At 42.8% G+C, this 17,062-nt stretch overlaps 1 protein-coding gene across 5 annotated transcripts in view; it reads right to left on the reverse strand.

Annotated features, from left to right (window-relative positions):
- Positions 1-17,062, reverse strand: part of MPDZ (multiple PDZ domain crumbs cell polarity complex component) — a 662,189-nt gene that overhangs the window by 622,168 nt on the left and 22,959 nt on the right. For all 5 annotated transcript variants that reach the window (XM_029605550.1, XM_029605570.1, XM_029605559.1 and 2 more), the window contains exon 4: positions 4,047-4,268. In XM_029605550.1, the coding sequence (XP_029461410.1) occupies positions 4,047-4,268 (222 nt within the window). The remainder of the gene's footprint in view (positions 1-4,046; positions 4,269-17,062) is intronic.

Below are 17,062 nucleotides of genomic sequence, written 5' to 3' on the forward strand. Positions count from 1 at the left end.
GGTACTTGAGCGTTGGATCTGCTGGCTAGAAGGTCCATGTCTGGAGTCCCCCACTGTTTCACTATCATCTTGAAGGCTGTGGGTGACAGCTTCCATTCTCCTGGGTTTAGACTTTCCCTGCTGAGGAAGTCTGCCATGGTGTTGTCCTTCCCGGCGATGTGGGCGGCGGAGATGTCCTGGAGATTTGCTTCCGCCCAAGCCATCAGAGGGTCTATTTCTAAGGACACCTGTTGGCTTCTGATTCCGCCCTGCCGGTTGATGTAGGCCACCGTCGTGGCGTTGTCAGACATCACTCTGACTGCTTTGTCTCGAAGTCTGTGGGCGAACCGCAGGCAGGCTAATCTGACCGCCCGTGCTTCTAGGCGGTTGATGTTCCACCCCGCCTCTTCTTAGTTCCACCGCCCTTGGGCGGTTAGCTCTTCGCAGTGTGCTCCCCACCCATGTAGACTGGCATCTGTGGTGAGCAGGGTCCAGGTTGGGGATGATAGTCTTGATCCCCGGCTCACGTGGCTGATCTGTAGCCACCACCGTAGCTGGGTCCGGACTCTGGCCGGTAGTGGTAGACATACGGTGTAGTTCTGGGATCATGGATCCACCGTGATAGAAGTGAATGTTGCAGGGGGCCTCATGTGGGCTCGCGCCCATGGCACCACTTCCAGTGTGGATGCCATTAGTCCGAGGACTTGCAGGTGATCCCATGCTGTGGGACGGGAGGCGCTCAGCAAGGTCTGGAGCCGGTTCCAAAGCTTTGATCTCCTCGTAGGGGTCAGGCTGAACTTGTCATCCTTGGTGTCGAATCGGACTCCTAGGTACTCCAGCGACTGCGAGGGATGTAGGAAGCTCTTGTTTGTGTTGACTACCCAACCTAGGCTTTCCAGTAGGGTTATGACTCTGCTGGTTGCTTGGCGGCTTTCCTCCGGTGATTTTGCTCTGATCAGCCAATTGTCCAGGTAGGGATGAACGAGGATTCCTTCCTTCCTGAGTGTTGCCGCCACCACTACTATTACCTTGGTGAACATCCGGGGTGCGGTGGCTAACCCGAAGGGTAGTGCCCGGAACTGGTAGTGATGATTCAGGAAAAATAATCCTGGGTACTGGCTTAGGAGAGGACAAAAAAAGAGAAATATACCTGAAAGTGCCAAAGATCTAACTAAGAAGCTAAAAGGATTTGTGAATGAAACAAAAAAGGCAAAAACGCCAAGTGCAGTGGCACTACTGAGCAAACGTGCTCTCAGATGTCTGTTGTTTCTGAAGAACAAAAAGAGACTTAGGGAAGCTAATGGGTTGCAGCAGCACAGGAACGGTAAGGAATTTTAGGCCGTTCCAGAAAGATCTGAATTAGTCGTCCACTGAACACCAAGCATAGTCATATGACCCATTTTTGTGTGCCACTCTGAACCTGCTTGTCTGCAGAGAAAGCATTTCAAGCAAAAAAAAAAAAAAATCAGACCAGCAATTGTGCCACTCTCAGAAAGGAAAGTTCTAGGGCCAGGCTGGCAGCCTGTGCTAACCATCACACACAAAGACTGGTAGGGAGATGGTTAAAAAGCAAATCACAATACAACACACTACTCATCTCAGCACTATTTGTATATCTCTCTAAAAAAAAAAAAAAAAAACCATTTCCTTACAAATAAGATACTGCATATAAGGTTTGGTGTGACATCACTACCTCTTGAATGGTTTCAATCTTTGGTCCCAACCGATAACATTTTTTTAGTGAAAGCAGTGTCCATTTGTGCAAAACAATTCTCACATATGTCAACCTACATTGGCTTGTGGTATCTTATTTCAAGAGAAGATGGAATAAATTTCTAGGTCAGGTCTGCCATTCCTTGAGCGAGCTAGGACTGGGCATGCGGCAGAGGCTGCCTCTGGGATAAGAAAGTCCCAGTCATCATGCAATGGAGACACTTACTGGCCAGACTGAAAACCCATAATTGCAGATTTTGGAGAACTCTGGTGTATTACTCCTGGATGAGGACTACTACTGAGATGACTAAACTAACCAAAGGTGGGAGGGGATAAGAAAAAGGAAAAGCTTTCTAAGAAAGGCTTGTGGTGTCATATTCCAAATCCCAGCCCCAATTCTGATTGCGCATGGAGCCAAAATGAGCTGGAGAAGACTACCAGGCTCTCTGCCCCGAGCCCCCCCAAAAAAGAAACAAAGAGAATGGAAAGGAAAGGAAATAAAAGCAAATATGTATCACCAGTAACAGGTGAAAGCAAATCTTTTCGTATGATATGGTAAAAAAAAACTACCACACCAATGATTGTGCTGATGTATAATTCTGCTTTTTTTGTTACAACAATTTAATTTAAAATTTAATATATAATATGCAAATAATGGTCAAGTGAAAATTCCAATGTATACAGTATGAAAACAACGTTGTACCCTCTCTGCACTGCTCAATCTTTAAAAATGCATAAAGCAAGTAGAAATATTCTCTAATGATTAAAATAATTTGTTCATAAAAACATAAGAATTGCCATACTGGGTCAGACCAAGGGTCCATCAAGCCCAGCATCCTGTTTCCAACAGTGGCCAATCCAAGTCACAAGTACCTGACAAGTACTCAAACATTAAATAGATCACAAGCTACTATTGCTTATTAATTACCATCATAGCAGTTTATGGATTTTTTTCTCTAAGAACTTATCCAAACCTTTTTTAAACCCAGTTACACTAATGCCATAACCACATCCTCTGGCAATGAATTCCAGAGCTTAACTATGCACTTCGATTAGTGTTGTACTAATTATTGTTAAGGACCCTAATATTCTGTCAGGTTGTTGTTTAACGGTTTCAGTTTTAAATGTGCTACTTACTAACTTCATGGAGTGCCCCCCCTAGTCCTATTATCTGAGAGAGTAAAATAACCAATTTACATTAACTTTTTCAAGTCCTTTCATGATTTGAAGACCTCTATCATATCCCCCCCTCAGTCGACTCTTCTCCAAACTAAACAGCCCTAACTTTTTTAGCCTTTCCCATAGGGCAGCTGTTCCATGTCCCTTATTTTGCTCACTCTTCTCTGCACTTTCTCCAGTGCAACTATATCTTTTTTGAGATGTGGCAACCAGAATTGTACACAGTATTCAAGATGCGGTCTCACCAAGGAGCAATAGAGGCATTATGACATCCATCGTTTTATTTGCCATTCCCTTCTTAATAATTCCTAATATTCGGTTTGCTTTTTTGATCGCCACAGCACACTGAGCTGACGATTTCTTACCCGGGAAGTAACTCCGAACCTAACATTGTATAAGTACAGCATGGGTTTAATTTTCTCTATATGCATCACTTTGCACTTGTCCACGTTAAATTTCATCTGCCATTTGGAAGCCCAATCTTTCAGTCTTGCAAGGTCTTCCTGCAATTTATAACAATCCGCTTGAGATTTAACTACTCTGCATAATTGTGTGTCATCGCAAATTTGATAACCTCACTCGTTGTATTCCTTTCCAGATCATTTATAAATATATTAAAAAGCTCTGGTCCAAGTACAGATCCCTGAGGCATTCCACTGTTATTTTTTTTAATCTACTATCGAGTTATTATAAGCAGCTCTCTTGCACTTACTCTTGAAACACAGAGAGTTAATATATTTGAAGAGTGCCAAAAATGCACATGGAATGCAGCAAGTGAGTTTAAACTTAATGTTCATATCTAGCCTAATCAGATCCAGAGATCATCAGGCAATGTCTGACTGTCTAGCAAACACAGCTACTCTTAGGAGTTCAAAAGGACACACAAAAAGCATTCTGTATCATTTTAAAATAACAACTGCACACCTTGATGTACTAATGATATAGCAAGGACACAACTTTCTTTAAAACGTAGTTTTCCAATAGCTAGAAATGATTAGCAAAATGGGGGAAAAAAAATCACACACTGCAAAGCAATGTACTTTTCAGTATCCATAAAAATATATGCATATTATCTATAAATAACAAAAGTTATCTACACCAATATGAATGTATATGTAGATATACACTGGTGTATATTTTTATTATCAAATTTTAAACAATATTAATTCTCTTACCAAAGCCATTTTTTTAATTATTTGATCAAATTCTTCACCAGATGGTTGGCCATTAATCTGAACAGTGATGGATCTTGATGATGTGTCTGGTAAATTAACATCAAAACCATTCTGCTGAGCCAATGAATAGGATTCATTATGTGAAGACGATGTAGCATTGACTCCATGATGGTGAGAACGTGTAAATTCACTTTGAGATGGCAAAGGCGGTGTCATATTTACCTAGAAATAACGTAAAACATTACAGATTTTAAATTTAAAATTCAGCAAATCAATGATAGAAGATGATACTATCAACAGAGATCCACACTGAATAACCTGATGAGTGGGAAAGTTGTATGAATACATTTACCCAGAAAACTTTACCTAAAATTCAGTGAAGTGGTCCAGAAAAGTTATCCTGCTAACCTAGACAGGTATTTTTTTGACCAAACATTCCCCACTGATTTTGCCAACTATTAACACTGCCTGGACAAAGCAAAGTTGCTTACCTGTAAGGTGTTTTCTTAGAGGACAGCAAGTTGTCAGTCTTCATACATGGATGACATTGTCCAATGGAGTTCATCTCTGAATGTAACTTTGACCTCAAAGAATCTAGAGCTTTCAGCATGCTCAACTGAGCATGTGCAGCTGTAGTTGTTTCCCTGCACCCTAGGAAGAACCCCATAATCCATTATATATCTAATACATGCAGAACCAACTTACAGGGGAGGCAGAATTTCATGAGAACTGACCATCCTGCTGCCCTCGGAGCACACCTGTTATCGGTAAGCATCTCTGCTTTCTCTAAGGACAAGCAGGATAGCACTCCTCGTACATGGGTAAATCCCTAGCTGCAGAACAAATGGGGAAACTCCATAGTGCTAAAGGCACCACCTTGCCCCTTTTTGTTCGCGAGGCAACCGACCCAAAAAGGAGTCTAGGAGGGAAAATAGATGGGTTCTACACAAGAGACCCATATGGCAGACTGAGACAAAACCCCATGCGTAGCATAAGTGCCTAAGGCAGGGAAGTGATGCAAACTCAGGACAAGAAGCACACTTCGCCGAACAGAAAATAATGCAGTTAGAGATTCCTAACAGCAAACCCTGACAAACACCAGTAGTCCTAGGTCCTCTTTCGTACAGGAAAGAGCAAAGTATTCGGTATCACAAGACAACCGAAAACCTGGGCTGAGAAAATACTCAAAAAGAAAACTGCAGTTAACATAATCTGAAGAGGAAGAAGAGAATCTATTTACCTATGAACACCTGATGATTGGCCGATAGCCACAACGGGCATAGAAAAACAAGCAAATGTTTGGAAGAATAAGAGGCAAAGAACAGGGTCTGCAGCAGACCCTACCTGCCAAACACTACAAATTTCCTGGCCCAAGTCACATGGTGTGGAACCAATAGAGCCAAGGAATGGAAGGAGCTACCTGTCTAACAGGATCGCCACTCTAAGATCCCGAGCATGGACAGTGAGCTGCAACCGAAGCGCACGCTGACCTGTCATAAGAACATAAGACTTGCCATATTGGGTCAGACCAAGGGTCCATCAAGCCCAGTATCTTGTTTCCCACAGCGGCCAAGCCAGGTCATAAGTACCCAGCACATCCCAAGGGGTAGACAGATTCCAAGCTGCCTATCCCAAGAATAAGCAGTGGATTTCTGCAACTCTGTTCAACGGTAGGGGAGAAAGAGGAAAAGAGGATTTATATTCAGGCAACAACCAACAAGGACTGAATTACATAGTCTGGGTAAACAAATAATTATGGGTGTAGCTTGCTTGTTACAGCGGCTACTACCCAGAATCAATTAAGCCTGATACTTCACTTGGAATACATATCCAGCGCAACTCTCTGCTTCAACGGCAGGGGAGAATAAAGAAAAGAGGAATTATATTCAGACAACCAACAAGGACTGAATGGCACAGGCTGGGTAAACAAATAAGCGTGGGAGTAGCTTACTTATTGCAGCAGTTACTACCCCTAACCAATTAAGCTAGATACTTCACTTAGATGCAGCTCCAGCACTGCTCTCTACATCAATGGCGGGGGTGGAAGGTAAATTAGAACCAAAAAGTTACTAATAAGGGCCAAGAGTATCAGATAAGTATGAGAAAAAAAAAAGTGTGAAAGCTTGCTGGGCAGACTGGATGGGCCATTGGGTCTTCTTCTGCCGTCATTTCTATGTTTCTATGTTACCTCAATAATAGTTAATGGACTATTCCTCCAGGAACTTGTCCAAACCTTTTTCAAACGCAGCTACACTAATAGCTTTCATAACAACCTCCAGTAACAAATTCCAGAATTTAATTATGCGTTGAGTAAAAAAATATTTTCTCTTATTAGCTTTAAATGTATTATCTAGTAACTTCGTTATATGTCCCCCTGGTCTCTGTACTTTCAAAACAGTAAAAACAACTGATTAACGTTTACTTGTTCCATTCCACTCATTATTTTATAGACCATTATCATATCTCCCCTCAGCCGTCTCTTCTCCAAGCTGAAGTGTCCTAACCTCTTTAGCCTTTCTTCATAGGGGAATTGTTCCATTCCCTTTATCATCTTGGTCGCCCTTCTCTGTAACTTTTCTAATTCTGCTATATTGTTTTTGAGATGTGGTGACCAGAACTGACACAATACTCAAAATGAAGTTGCACCATGGAGCAATACAGAGGCATTATGATATTCTTTGTTTTATTCTCCATTTCTTTCCTAATAATCCCTAGCATTCTATTTGCTTTCTTGGCTGCTGCTGCACACTGAGCAAAACATTTCAACGTATTTCTAACGATGACACCCAGATCTTTTCCTGAGTGGTGATTCCTAATGTGGAACCTTGCATTATGTAGCTATAATCTGGGTTACACTTCCCTAAGTGGATCACTTTGCACTTGTCCACATTAAATTTAATTTACCATTTGCATGCCAAGTCTCCCAGTTTTGCAATGTCCTCTTGCAATTTCTTACAATCCTCTTGTGATTTAACAACTTTGAATAATTTTGTGTCATCTGCAAATTTCATCACCTCACTTCTTGCTCCCATTTCCAGGTCATTCATACATATATTAAAACGCAAATTCCAGGGGCACTCCACTATTCACCTTTTTCAATTGGGAAAATTTATTATATAGCCCTAATCTCTGTTTTCTATCTTTTAACCCAGGGGTCAGGAACCTTTTTGGCTGAGAGAGCCATAAACGCCACATATTTTAAAATGTAATTCCATGAGAGCCATACAATATGTTTAAAACTAAATACAAGTAAATGTGTGCATTTTATGTAAGATCACACTTTTAAAGTACAATAAGTCTCTGAAAATATTACACCAGGCCTTAAGACACCAATACATCTCCTATTAGGAAAACGGACCAAGTCAGGCTGCTATAGAGTCCTACACAGAAACTACACGCCAGCAGAAAACCTCACCTGAATCACGTGCTGTCCCTCACCTAACATAGAATAAAGAGACCAAAACGCATAACAAGAAGCATGCAGACAAAAACTGAATTGGAAACTGCAACAAGCCAGAGTCTCTGTATGCAGTGTAACAAAGGAAAAAAGAAACATCACACATCCTTATAAAACAAATCAAGAAATATAAAATCATCAGCAGTAAAACTGTACTAACAAAACGAACATATTTCGAAACAGCTGATGAGTGGAATATCCAATAATTAAAAACTCATATAAAACATTTCCAGATACCAACAAAATATTTCAAAATAGCAGACACAAAGATCCAGTAATGAAAATAATAAGGATACAAAAATTTTTTTGCTCTGCATACCTGGGAACGTTTGATATCCAGGTGTCCTGAGATTGTTCTGAATTAGCAGGAGGTGGGGTGGTTTGCTTGGAACTTTCTCCTCTCTCAGTCACATACCAGCGCTCTCTCTCACACTGGCTCTCAATGACACACCTATACACACATGCTCTCAGTCACTCACATATACAAATGTTTTTTCTCTCTCACTTATATAGGCTCTTAATTACACATTTACACACATGCTGTCTATCTTTTCACGCTTACACACACACAGGCTTTCAATCACATAAATACATGCTGTCTTTTTCTCTCACACACAGACTCTCATTCACATGCTTACAAACATGTCCTCTCTTTCTCTCATTTACACACAGGCTCTCAATCACATACTCACATGCTCCCTCACCTAAATCAGCTCTCAATCACACACAGACACACATGGTCTCTCTCTCTCATTTAAACACAGGCTCTCAATCACATACTCACATGCTCCCTCACCTAAATCAGCTCTCAATCACACAGACACACATGGTCTCTCTCTCTCATTTAAACACAGGCTCTCAATCACATACTCACATGCTCCCTCACCTAAATCAGCTCTCAATCACACAGACACACATGGTCTCTCTCTCTCATTTAAACACAGGCTCTCAATCACATACTCACATGCTCCATCACCTAAACCAGCTGTCAATCAGACACAGACACACATGATCTCTCTCTTACTTATACACACAGGCTCTTAATCATACATACACATGATCTCTCTCACACACAAAGGATCTCAATCATACACACATACTCTTTCAAACAAACAGGTTTTCAATTACAAACTTACACATACAGGTTCCCAATGGTAAACTTACATTCATGCTCTCTCTCTCACAGGCAGGATCTCAATCACAGACATACTCTCTTTCACATATACAGGCTCTCAATCATTCACATACATGCAATCTCTCACTCACACACACAGGATCTCAAACACACATGCTTGCTCGCTCATTCACTCTCTCTCTCCCCCCCCCCCCCCGGGAACTCGCGGCAGCAGCAGCCACCTCCCAACACTAACCTCCTTCATTTTCAGCCCTCGCGGAGGCGAAGGCGGAGTCCCATCGGCCGCGGTTGAAGATTTTCATTTTCCTCCGAGCCGCGCTGCAGTCTTCTTCCCGCGCAGGCACCCAATGCTCTCCACTTCCTCTTCCGGGCCGCGGGAAGAAGAGAGCACGCCGGTGCTCTCTTCTTCCCGCGGCCCGGAAGAGGAAGTGGAGAGCATCGGGTGCCTGCGCGGGAAGACCCGCGCAGGCACCCGATGACTCCAGCGCTGGCACCCGGCTGACACCCGTTGACTCCCGCGCAGGCACCCGGATGACTCCAGTCGGCGTGCTCTCTTCTCCTCCCCCCCGCGGCCCGGAAGAGGAAGTGGTGAGCATCGGGTGCCTGCGCGGAAGAAGAGACCACGCTAGTGTGGTCTCTTCTTCCCGCGCAGGCACCCGATGCTCTCCACTTCCTCTTCCGGGCCGCGGGGGGGGGGGGAGGAGAAGAGAGCACGCCGGTGCCGCTGACTCCAGCTGTCCTGCCGCGTTCCGCCCGGGCTGACAGCATTTTAAGCCCGGGCGGCGGAGGACCGGGGAGCAGCTGGGTCAGCGGGGAACCGCGAAGTATGGCGACACGTGTCTGCGAGCCAGATGCAGCCCTCAAAAGAGCCATATCTGGCTCGCGAGCCATGGGTTCCCGACCCCTGTTTTAACCAGTTGGCAATCCACATTAGGACACTACCTTCTATCCCATGACTTTTTAATTTCCTAAGAAGTCTCTCATGAGGGACTTTGTCAAATGCTTTCTGGAAAACCAGATACACTATCATCAACTGGCTCATCTTTGTCCAAATTTTTATTCACACCCTAAAACAATGTAGCAATTTTGAGACACAAAACTTCCCTTGGCTAAATTTATGTTGGATTTGTCCCATTAAATTATGCTTATCTATATGTTCAGCAATTTTGTTCTTTCTTTCTTTATTTGTTTATTTAAAAAATGTATATACTGCATATCAAAATTTCTATGCGGTTAACAAAATACATACATACAAATATAATCACACTAAAAAATAACATAACACAGAGGTTACCAGGTTAAGTTCAGTCTAGTGAGCAGAACAGACAATATATCCAAACTTATCTCATGCATATTCATTGTGGATATCCTTAAACCGAACTGGCTGTCGGATCCCCAGAACAGGTTTGGGAAGCCTTGGTTTACTGAAATATCAATCTCTGGTAGTTTAGACACACAGAGATACTACAAAGCTGTCGAAAATTGGCATGGTGTGATCCAGAGCATAACCAAAGTGGATGACACCTGAAGGACCAAGGAGTGATCCTTCTATGTTTCATTGTGAAGAGCTAACCAAGTCAGGCCTTAGTTTCTGGGCTTTCTAAATGGCTTGACTTTCCCATTGGACCTGAAAAAATAAGAAAAATGACTGTTTTCCAGGCGAATAATATCTGGAGCCCTGAATTTCACCACAACACCTGTTGGCTCTATAGAAGGACTAACCTCTATCTTCAGCTTCTGTGAATGTGAATATCCAAAACTCAATTAAAACCTCCAAATAATAGTTTTCCCTTAAAAAGGAAGTTTGCCATGCCAAGACTTAGACCACAAATCCATTGCCCAGTCGCGGAGCCAGAGAAGTATGCAGTAACTAGGAGTTAAGCCTCCAATCAAGAAGAAATTCTGAGGAGATTGCAAGAGGCATCAACTAATAATGTAGCATCTGATTCCATTTGTAACGCTTCTTTACTTTCCGGAAGCTGCTGAATCCATAGTATGATCATCTATTTTACCAAACTGTTGCAAATAGAAACTGGAACAGAAAAAGCTGCTTTATCTGCCACATGCTCAGAGGTGGAGGAAAGGTTTGTGGCGCTGCTGTTGTTACACTACTGGTGCGCACCGCACCGGGGTTATCCCCAGGAAGACACAGAGCTCTCTCAGCCTATGACAGAAAAAAAAAAATGAAGGGCAAGAGAAATCGCAAAAGAGTTGCTGCTCTATGTGCTGTTCACCTCTGCCAATATCATTCAGCATTTTAAAGAATATTTTTCTTCTTTATACTTATCTGAGCTTTTTGTTTTAGCCAGACTTCCAACTTTCCTGCCGGCACCTCCGACCGCCCATCTCGACCCATGCTCCTCGTGATTAGCGTAAGACCCATCGGGGTTGGGAACACGCCGCGGCTGCCATTCAACGCAACCCCAGGACGCCCTCGGACCAGGCCGTACCACTCTCCAAAAGAGGACTGCCCCTTTGATGACCTCACTTCCCAGCAACCTACCTGCAGCTTTAAAGTAAGGCCGCGAGCCCGGACGCCTCCTTTCCCACCGGCACCTCCAACTGCCCATCTCGACCCACGCTCCTCGCGATCAGCGTAAGACCCATCGGGGTCAGGAGCATACCGCTGCCGCCATTCAACGCAACCCCCGAGACGCCCTCGGACCAGGCTGCACCTCTCTCCAAGACAGAACGGCCCCTTTGATGACCTCACTTCCCGGCGACCTACCTGCAGCTTTAAAGTAAGGCCGCGCGCCTAAGGAGCGTGACCAAGGAGCCTGCTCCTTGGCGCGCCCCTTTGTGTCGACCCTCAGCGCTACCTCTACTCCCCTCCTCCCCTCACTCCTTTTATTTCACCTTTCTTTCACACATTCCTTCCTCATCTTACTACCCCCAGGCCCCCTGCCCTCTCAGAATTACCCTACACCTAATAACCTCGCTATTAACATCCCCCCCCAACCATTAACTTCCCCCATAAGTCAGCCCTGCTAGCAGTATACACCCCCCCTAATTTCTTCCCTTTTATATTCGCACCTCCTAAACATGCTGGGACACCCAATACTCACACTCAAACATCACCTCTCCAAGCACAACACTCTCTTCATCACCCACCCTATAGACCAACCCAGATCTTTGCTACCAATCATGCTGACCCCCCTCACACAATTCATTGGCCTCACTGCCTTTACCATCACTCTCTTCAATTCACAATCCATCATTAAAAAGACCCCATTCTCAATGACATTCTTCTGGATGACAAACCTGACATCTGTGCCATAACCGAGACCTGGCTCAAGCATTCTGACACAGTACTGCTCAATCAACTCCCTATTCACACATATGATTTCTTCTCCATACCAAGACCCAAAAAAAAAAAAGAGGTGGAGACCTCCTACTTGCAGCAAAAAAAGAACTTAAGCTGATATGCCATACTGTCCACACGGCACCCAAATTTGAAATTGATCTCTTTAAATCCCCGCAACTACAAATCTGCTTAATATACACTCCCCCTGGTCTCCTTGACAAAAACTCATCCCCCCCCCCTCATTGAATATATAGCTGAGAACATAGCTATTGACACCCCCGCTATCATTCTTGGAGATTTCAATATCCATGTTGACACAATACCACTTTCCCCCACATGTGATGCTCTCCTGGCCTCACTCAATTCAATGGGCTTTCAGCAAATTATAACAAGCCCTACACACAAAACAAGTCACTCCTTGGATCTTATCTTTATAAACTCTTGTATATCACCTGACACTCCCACTACACCCCAGTACCCTGGTTGGACCACTACCTCATCAGAACAAATCTTTCAATAAGAAATACTGCCTCTATCACACACACAAAGAACAATACTATCCATTTCAGAAAACCCTGCTCTAGAGACAACCTAATCACAGCCCTCACCAACAATATTCACAAACTCGATCTTACCGACACCAACTCGCACTCTCCTCCTGGAACCACCTCACTAGCAAGATTGCCAATAAAATCTGCCCCTTGCAAGCTAAAGAACTAAACCCCACACTCACCGCAAAAAAAACCATGGTACTCTCCTGAATTGAAAGAAATGAAGCGCAACTTTAGAAGTCTGGAAAAGAACTGGCGTAAAGACCCCTCTCCCACACAACTGGCAAAATACAAATCCTCACTACATATCTACCATGAAACTATCCTTAAAACCAAGCGAGATTTCCATGCTAAGATAATACACAACCTTCAATTCAACGCCAATGCCCTATTCGCATACGTCGCAGATCTGACCAAAACTGCCCCCTCACCCATAACCGATGAAGATGCCGAAACAAAATGTGACGAACTAGCACACTTTTTCCAAGATAAAATTGCTAAAATCATGACTCACTTTCCAATCACATCACGCCCTACTAAAGCCCTTCCAAAAAACCCTCTTGCCTCCCTAAACACCTTTGATATCACAGCCTCCACTGAAATTGAATCTCTTTTAAAGAAAATGAAACCCGCCTCACACCCCTCTGATACTATTCCCACTAAATCACTCCTGACCATCCCTAACATAATAGCACAACCCCTAGCCAACATAATCAACCGCTCAATCACATTCGAAGATGTCCCTACATCACTTAAACAAGCTATAGTCAAACCTATTCTCAAAAAAACAAAACTCGACCCTACTGAATTAACCAACTATTGCCCTCTCTCTAGCCTACCCTTCCTAGCTAAAATCTTGGAAAAAGTAGTAAACACTCAACTAAATGATTTTCTAGAAAAACATAATATCCTTTTCCCATCACAATTCGGCTTCCGTAAGCACTTCAGACCCTCCTGATCTCGCTCACCGATTCCATCCTCAAAGGATTGAATAAAGGCCATTCCTACATCCTTGCTCTGCTAGATATTTCCTCCGCATTCAACACCATAAGCCACAAAATCCTACTCAACCGCCTCAAGGAAATTAGGTATCCCACTTCGCTGGTTCGAAGCCTACCTAAGCAACAGGCAATACAAAGTCAAAATAGGCAACTCTGAATCTCAATCGACCTATTACAAGGCCTTCCCCAAGGCTCTGCCTTATCCTCTACTCTTTTCAACATGTACTTACTCCCACTCTGCCACCTCTTTTTGGAACTGGGTCTAACGCATTTTATATATGCGGACAATGTACAAATCCTCATCCCCATCACTGATTCCTTATATAATTCCATTAAAACCTGGGAAACCGCTCTCACCGCCATCAACTCCCTCCTCACTAACCTCAACCTCGCTCTCAATACTGCCAAAACAGAAATCATGATCATATCCCCCCATCACAATAACTTCACACGTTCCCAACCCATCACCCTCCCCTATCACCTCATCACAACATGTACGAGACTTAGGCATCATCGACAATCAACTTAACCTAAAAAAATTTAGCAATACCACAATGAAAGAATGCTATTTCAAACTCCACACTTTAAAAAAACTAAGACCCCTCCTCCACTTCAGCGACTTCTGTACAGTACTCCGTACAGTCCATGATCTTTTCAAAAATTGATTACTGCAACACCCTCCTTCTAGGCCTTCCCAAAAACGCAATCACCCCACTCCAAATGCTGCAAAACGCCGCCACCCGCATTCTCACTAACACTCGCAAAACCGAACATATCACCCCCATTCTCAAACTCGCTCCCTATTGCCTCCCGCATACGCTACAAGACCCTATCCATCACACACAAAATCTTACATACCCACAATAGGTACTGGCTCAATGACTCCCTACATTTCAGCACCCTCAGTAGGCCCTCCAGAACTCCCTACTTGGCAACCTTGCACACACCTCCCACTAAGCTTACACATCTCACTGCCACCAAAGAGCGTGCCCTATCTATTACAAGGCCTGCAATTTGGAACACTATGCCCACCGACCTACAAGAGTTTTGCCCAAAAGAAATCAAACAAAAACAGAAAACCTGGTTATTCAAACAAGCTTACACCTGATCTATTCTCACACTTATCCTCTCTGCATCACTTTCTCCTCACCATTTATTTTCCCTTTCTATCCTCTTCGCTTTGCCACTTCTTCCCGCCCTTTAATGCAACTTCTATCCTTATTGCCCTGTAATCTCTCCGATGATCAACCTTATGATCTCCACGTATTTATACACCTACCAATTTATATCTTGTTTTTCCTCTTTTCTCATTATTCTTCCTTTTATATTTCTTCTCCCTTCATTTATTTCTTGTATTTGGAGCATGAGTTTGTATATACCTTCCTCGTTTTTCGTTTCTATATTCATTTTCGTTATTTGGCTTAAACTATTTTAGTTATTTCCTGTTACAACCTGCTCCATGACCTGTTATATGCATATACTTTTGTTTCACTACTTGTTCTATGTATCATTGTTTCGTTTCAATGTAAACCGGGGTGAAGGCATGCGCTAAACCTCGGTATATAAAAGCTTCAAATAAATAAATAAATAAATGTATACCCGTTAATTTAGTATTTTCCCCATTATTGTAGCTTTGTAGTTTTATAGTTCTTTTTCCCCGTTTTTCCAATCAACCTGCCCTTCGTTAGGTATTGTTATTAACAGTTCTGTGTAAAGCACTTTTGCTGCATTTTCCTGTTCCATGTAAACCAATGTGATGTTTCCAACAAATGTCTGTCTAGAACAGTGGTTCTCAACCCTGTCCTGGGGACCCCCCCAGCCAGTCGGGTTTTCATGATATCCACAATGAATATGCATGAGAGAAAATTTGCATACACTGCCTCCATAACATGCAAATTTTCTCTCATGCATATTCATTGTGGATATCATGAAAACCCGACTGGCTGGGGGGTCCCCAGGACAGGGTTGAGAACCACTGGTCTAGAAAAACTTTAAATAAATAAATAAATAAATAAATAAATATTATTTTTTTTTTACTAAAGGCATTCTTTATCTTCTTCTTATTCCTATTACAAAGTACCACTCCCTGCTGGGAAGTGTTTCCACTAGTAACCACCATGACCATAGCGCCTTCTCGAGGCAAATGCAATAAATATTGGACTGCTTCTTGGGAGAGGGGATACAATTAATAACTTTTTTCATTCCCTTGAAGCCATTCTCAGAGAAATCCCCTTCAGAAAGTACCATCTACTCCAAGAGAAGAGGAAAGACCTTAGAAGACTTATGAACCCCTTGATAATATTGCCCATTCATAAGCCCCTCAACTTTGGGAATAGCAATTCACAATATGTGAAAACAACCTGATCGAATAGTGCCCCAATATTGTCCTAATAGAAAAGATGAACAATTGTGTCATCCACCTTTTCAAGAAGATCCCTCTCTCCTGCAAGAAAGGCTAGAAAAATGTGATTGATCTCCAGCCTTCTCAAAGAGCATCTCTTCAGTAAAGGAGAAGAAAGCCTCTGAAGGATTTTTTTTTTTTTTATGTTTACAGGGCGCCTAATCCTCCAGCTGAGGCCTAGAGCAAAGCTCTAGATTCATAGTAGATCTCCCCCTCCCACCAGACTGCTGAAACACCCCCATTTCAGAGGCACACAGTAGTGCCTATTGCACAAGCCCTCACTGGTGATCATGCTATACTTTGTTGATAAAGAGGCAGAGACGAAGGCCTACACACACACAGCTCGATACTGTAAGGTGCGGTTGGAGATTAACTCGCTGTGGGCGCACAATTGGGACGCGTAAGGTGATCCTGCGATACAGTCTCCAGTTTCACGCGTCCTTAGCGCTTCTTGAAACCGACCCGTAACCTTTTCCGCACGCAGCATGTATATGATATGTAAATGAACGAATTAGCTATTTAATGAACGAATTAGCTATTCCCCTCCGATACTGTGACGCGCGCTCCAATTATCTCCTTTGTAACCCGCTATTTTGCCGCGTCCTTAACCTGTTAGTTTACCGCCTACCCTCTACCTGGTGTTAGTGTGGTGTTCGAACAGCTACGTACCGGACTGCACCATGGACGACCTCCATATATACTAACATTTGCAACGTAAAGTTGTTACATATATATATATATATTTATTTATTTTATTTATTTATTTATTTATTGTTTTTGTTATACCGAGTTTCATGATAGGCATCACATCAACCCGGTTTACAAATAACAAGGAGTGTAAAGCATAACGTAACGTAAAAAAACAATATTTTCAATAAGAACCTTGAACTTTAAATACAGTGAATCAGAAAAAGGGAGAGGGAAAGTTACAAAAAACAAGGAAAATAAACTTGGGATGGAAGGGGAGAAATTGAACAGCACAATATTTACATTTCAGCCTATTGATACATTAGAATAGCAAGTGAAAAAATAAGACTATGAAACGGTACATAGGTAATCAAATGAATAAATATGACAGTTGTGAATGGTAATAGTATGATAAATATTCAGCAGGAATTAGTGAGAGAGGGTTTGAGGTTGGTTGATTCGTGTTTACATTCCATTATT

The sequence above is a fragment of the Rhinatrema bivittatum genome, chromosome 1 (assembly GCF_901001135.1).
Source record: "Rhinatrema bivittatum chromosome 1, aRhiBiv1.1, whole genome shotgun sequence".
In the NCBI taxonomy this organism is placed as follows: Eukaryota; Metazoa; Chordata; class Amphibia; order Gymnophiona; family Rhinatrematidae; genus Rhinatrema; species Rhinatrema bivittatum.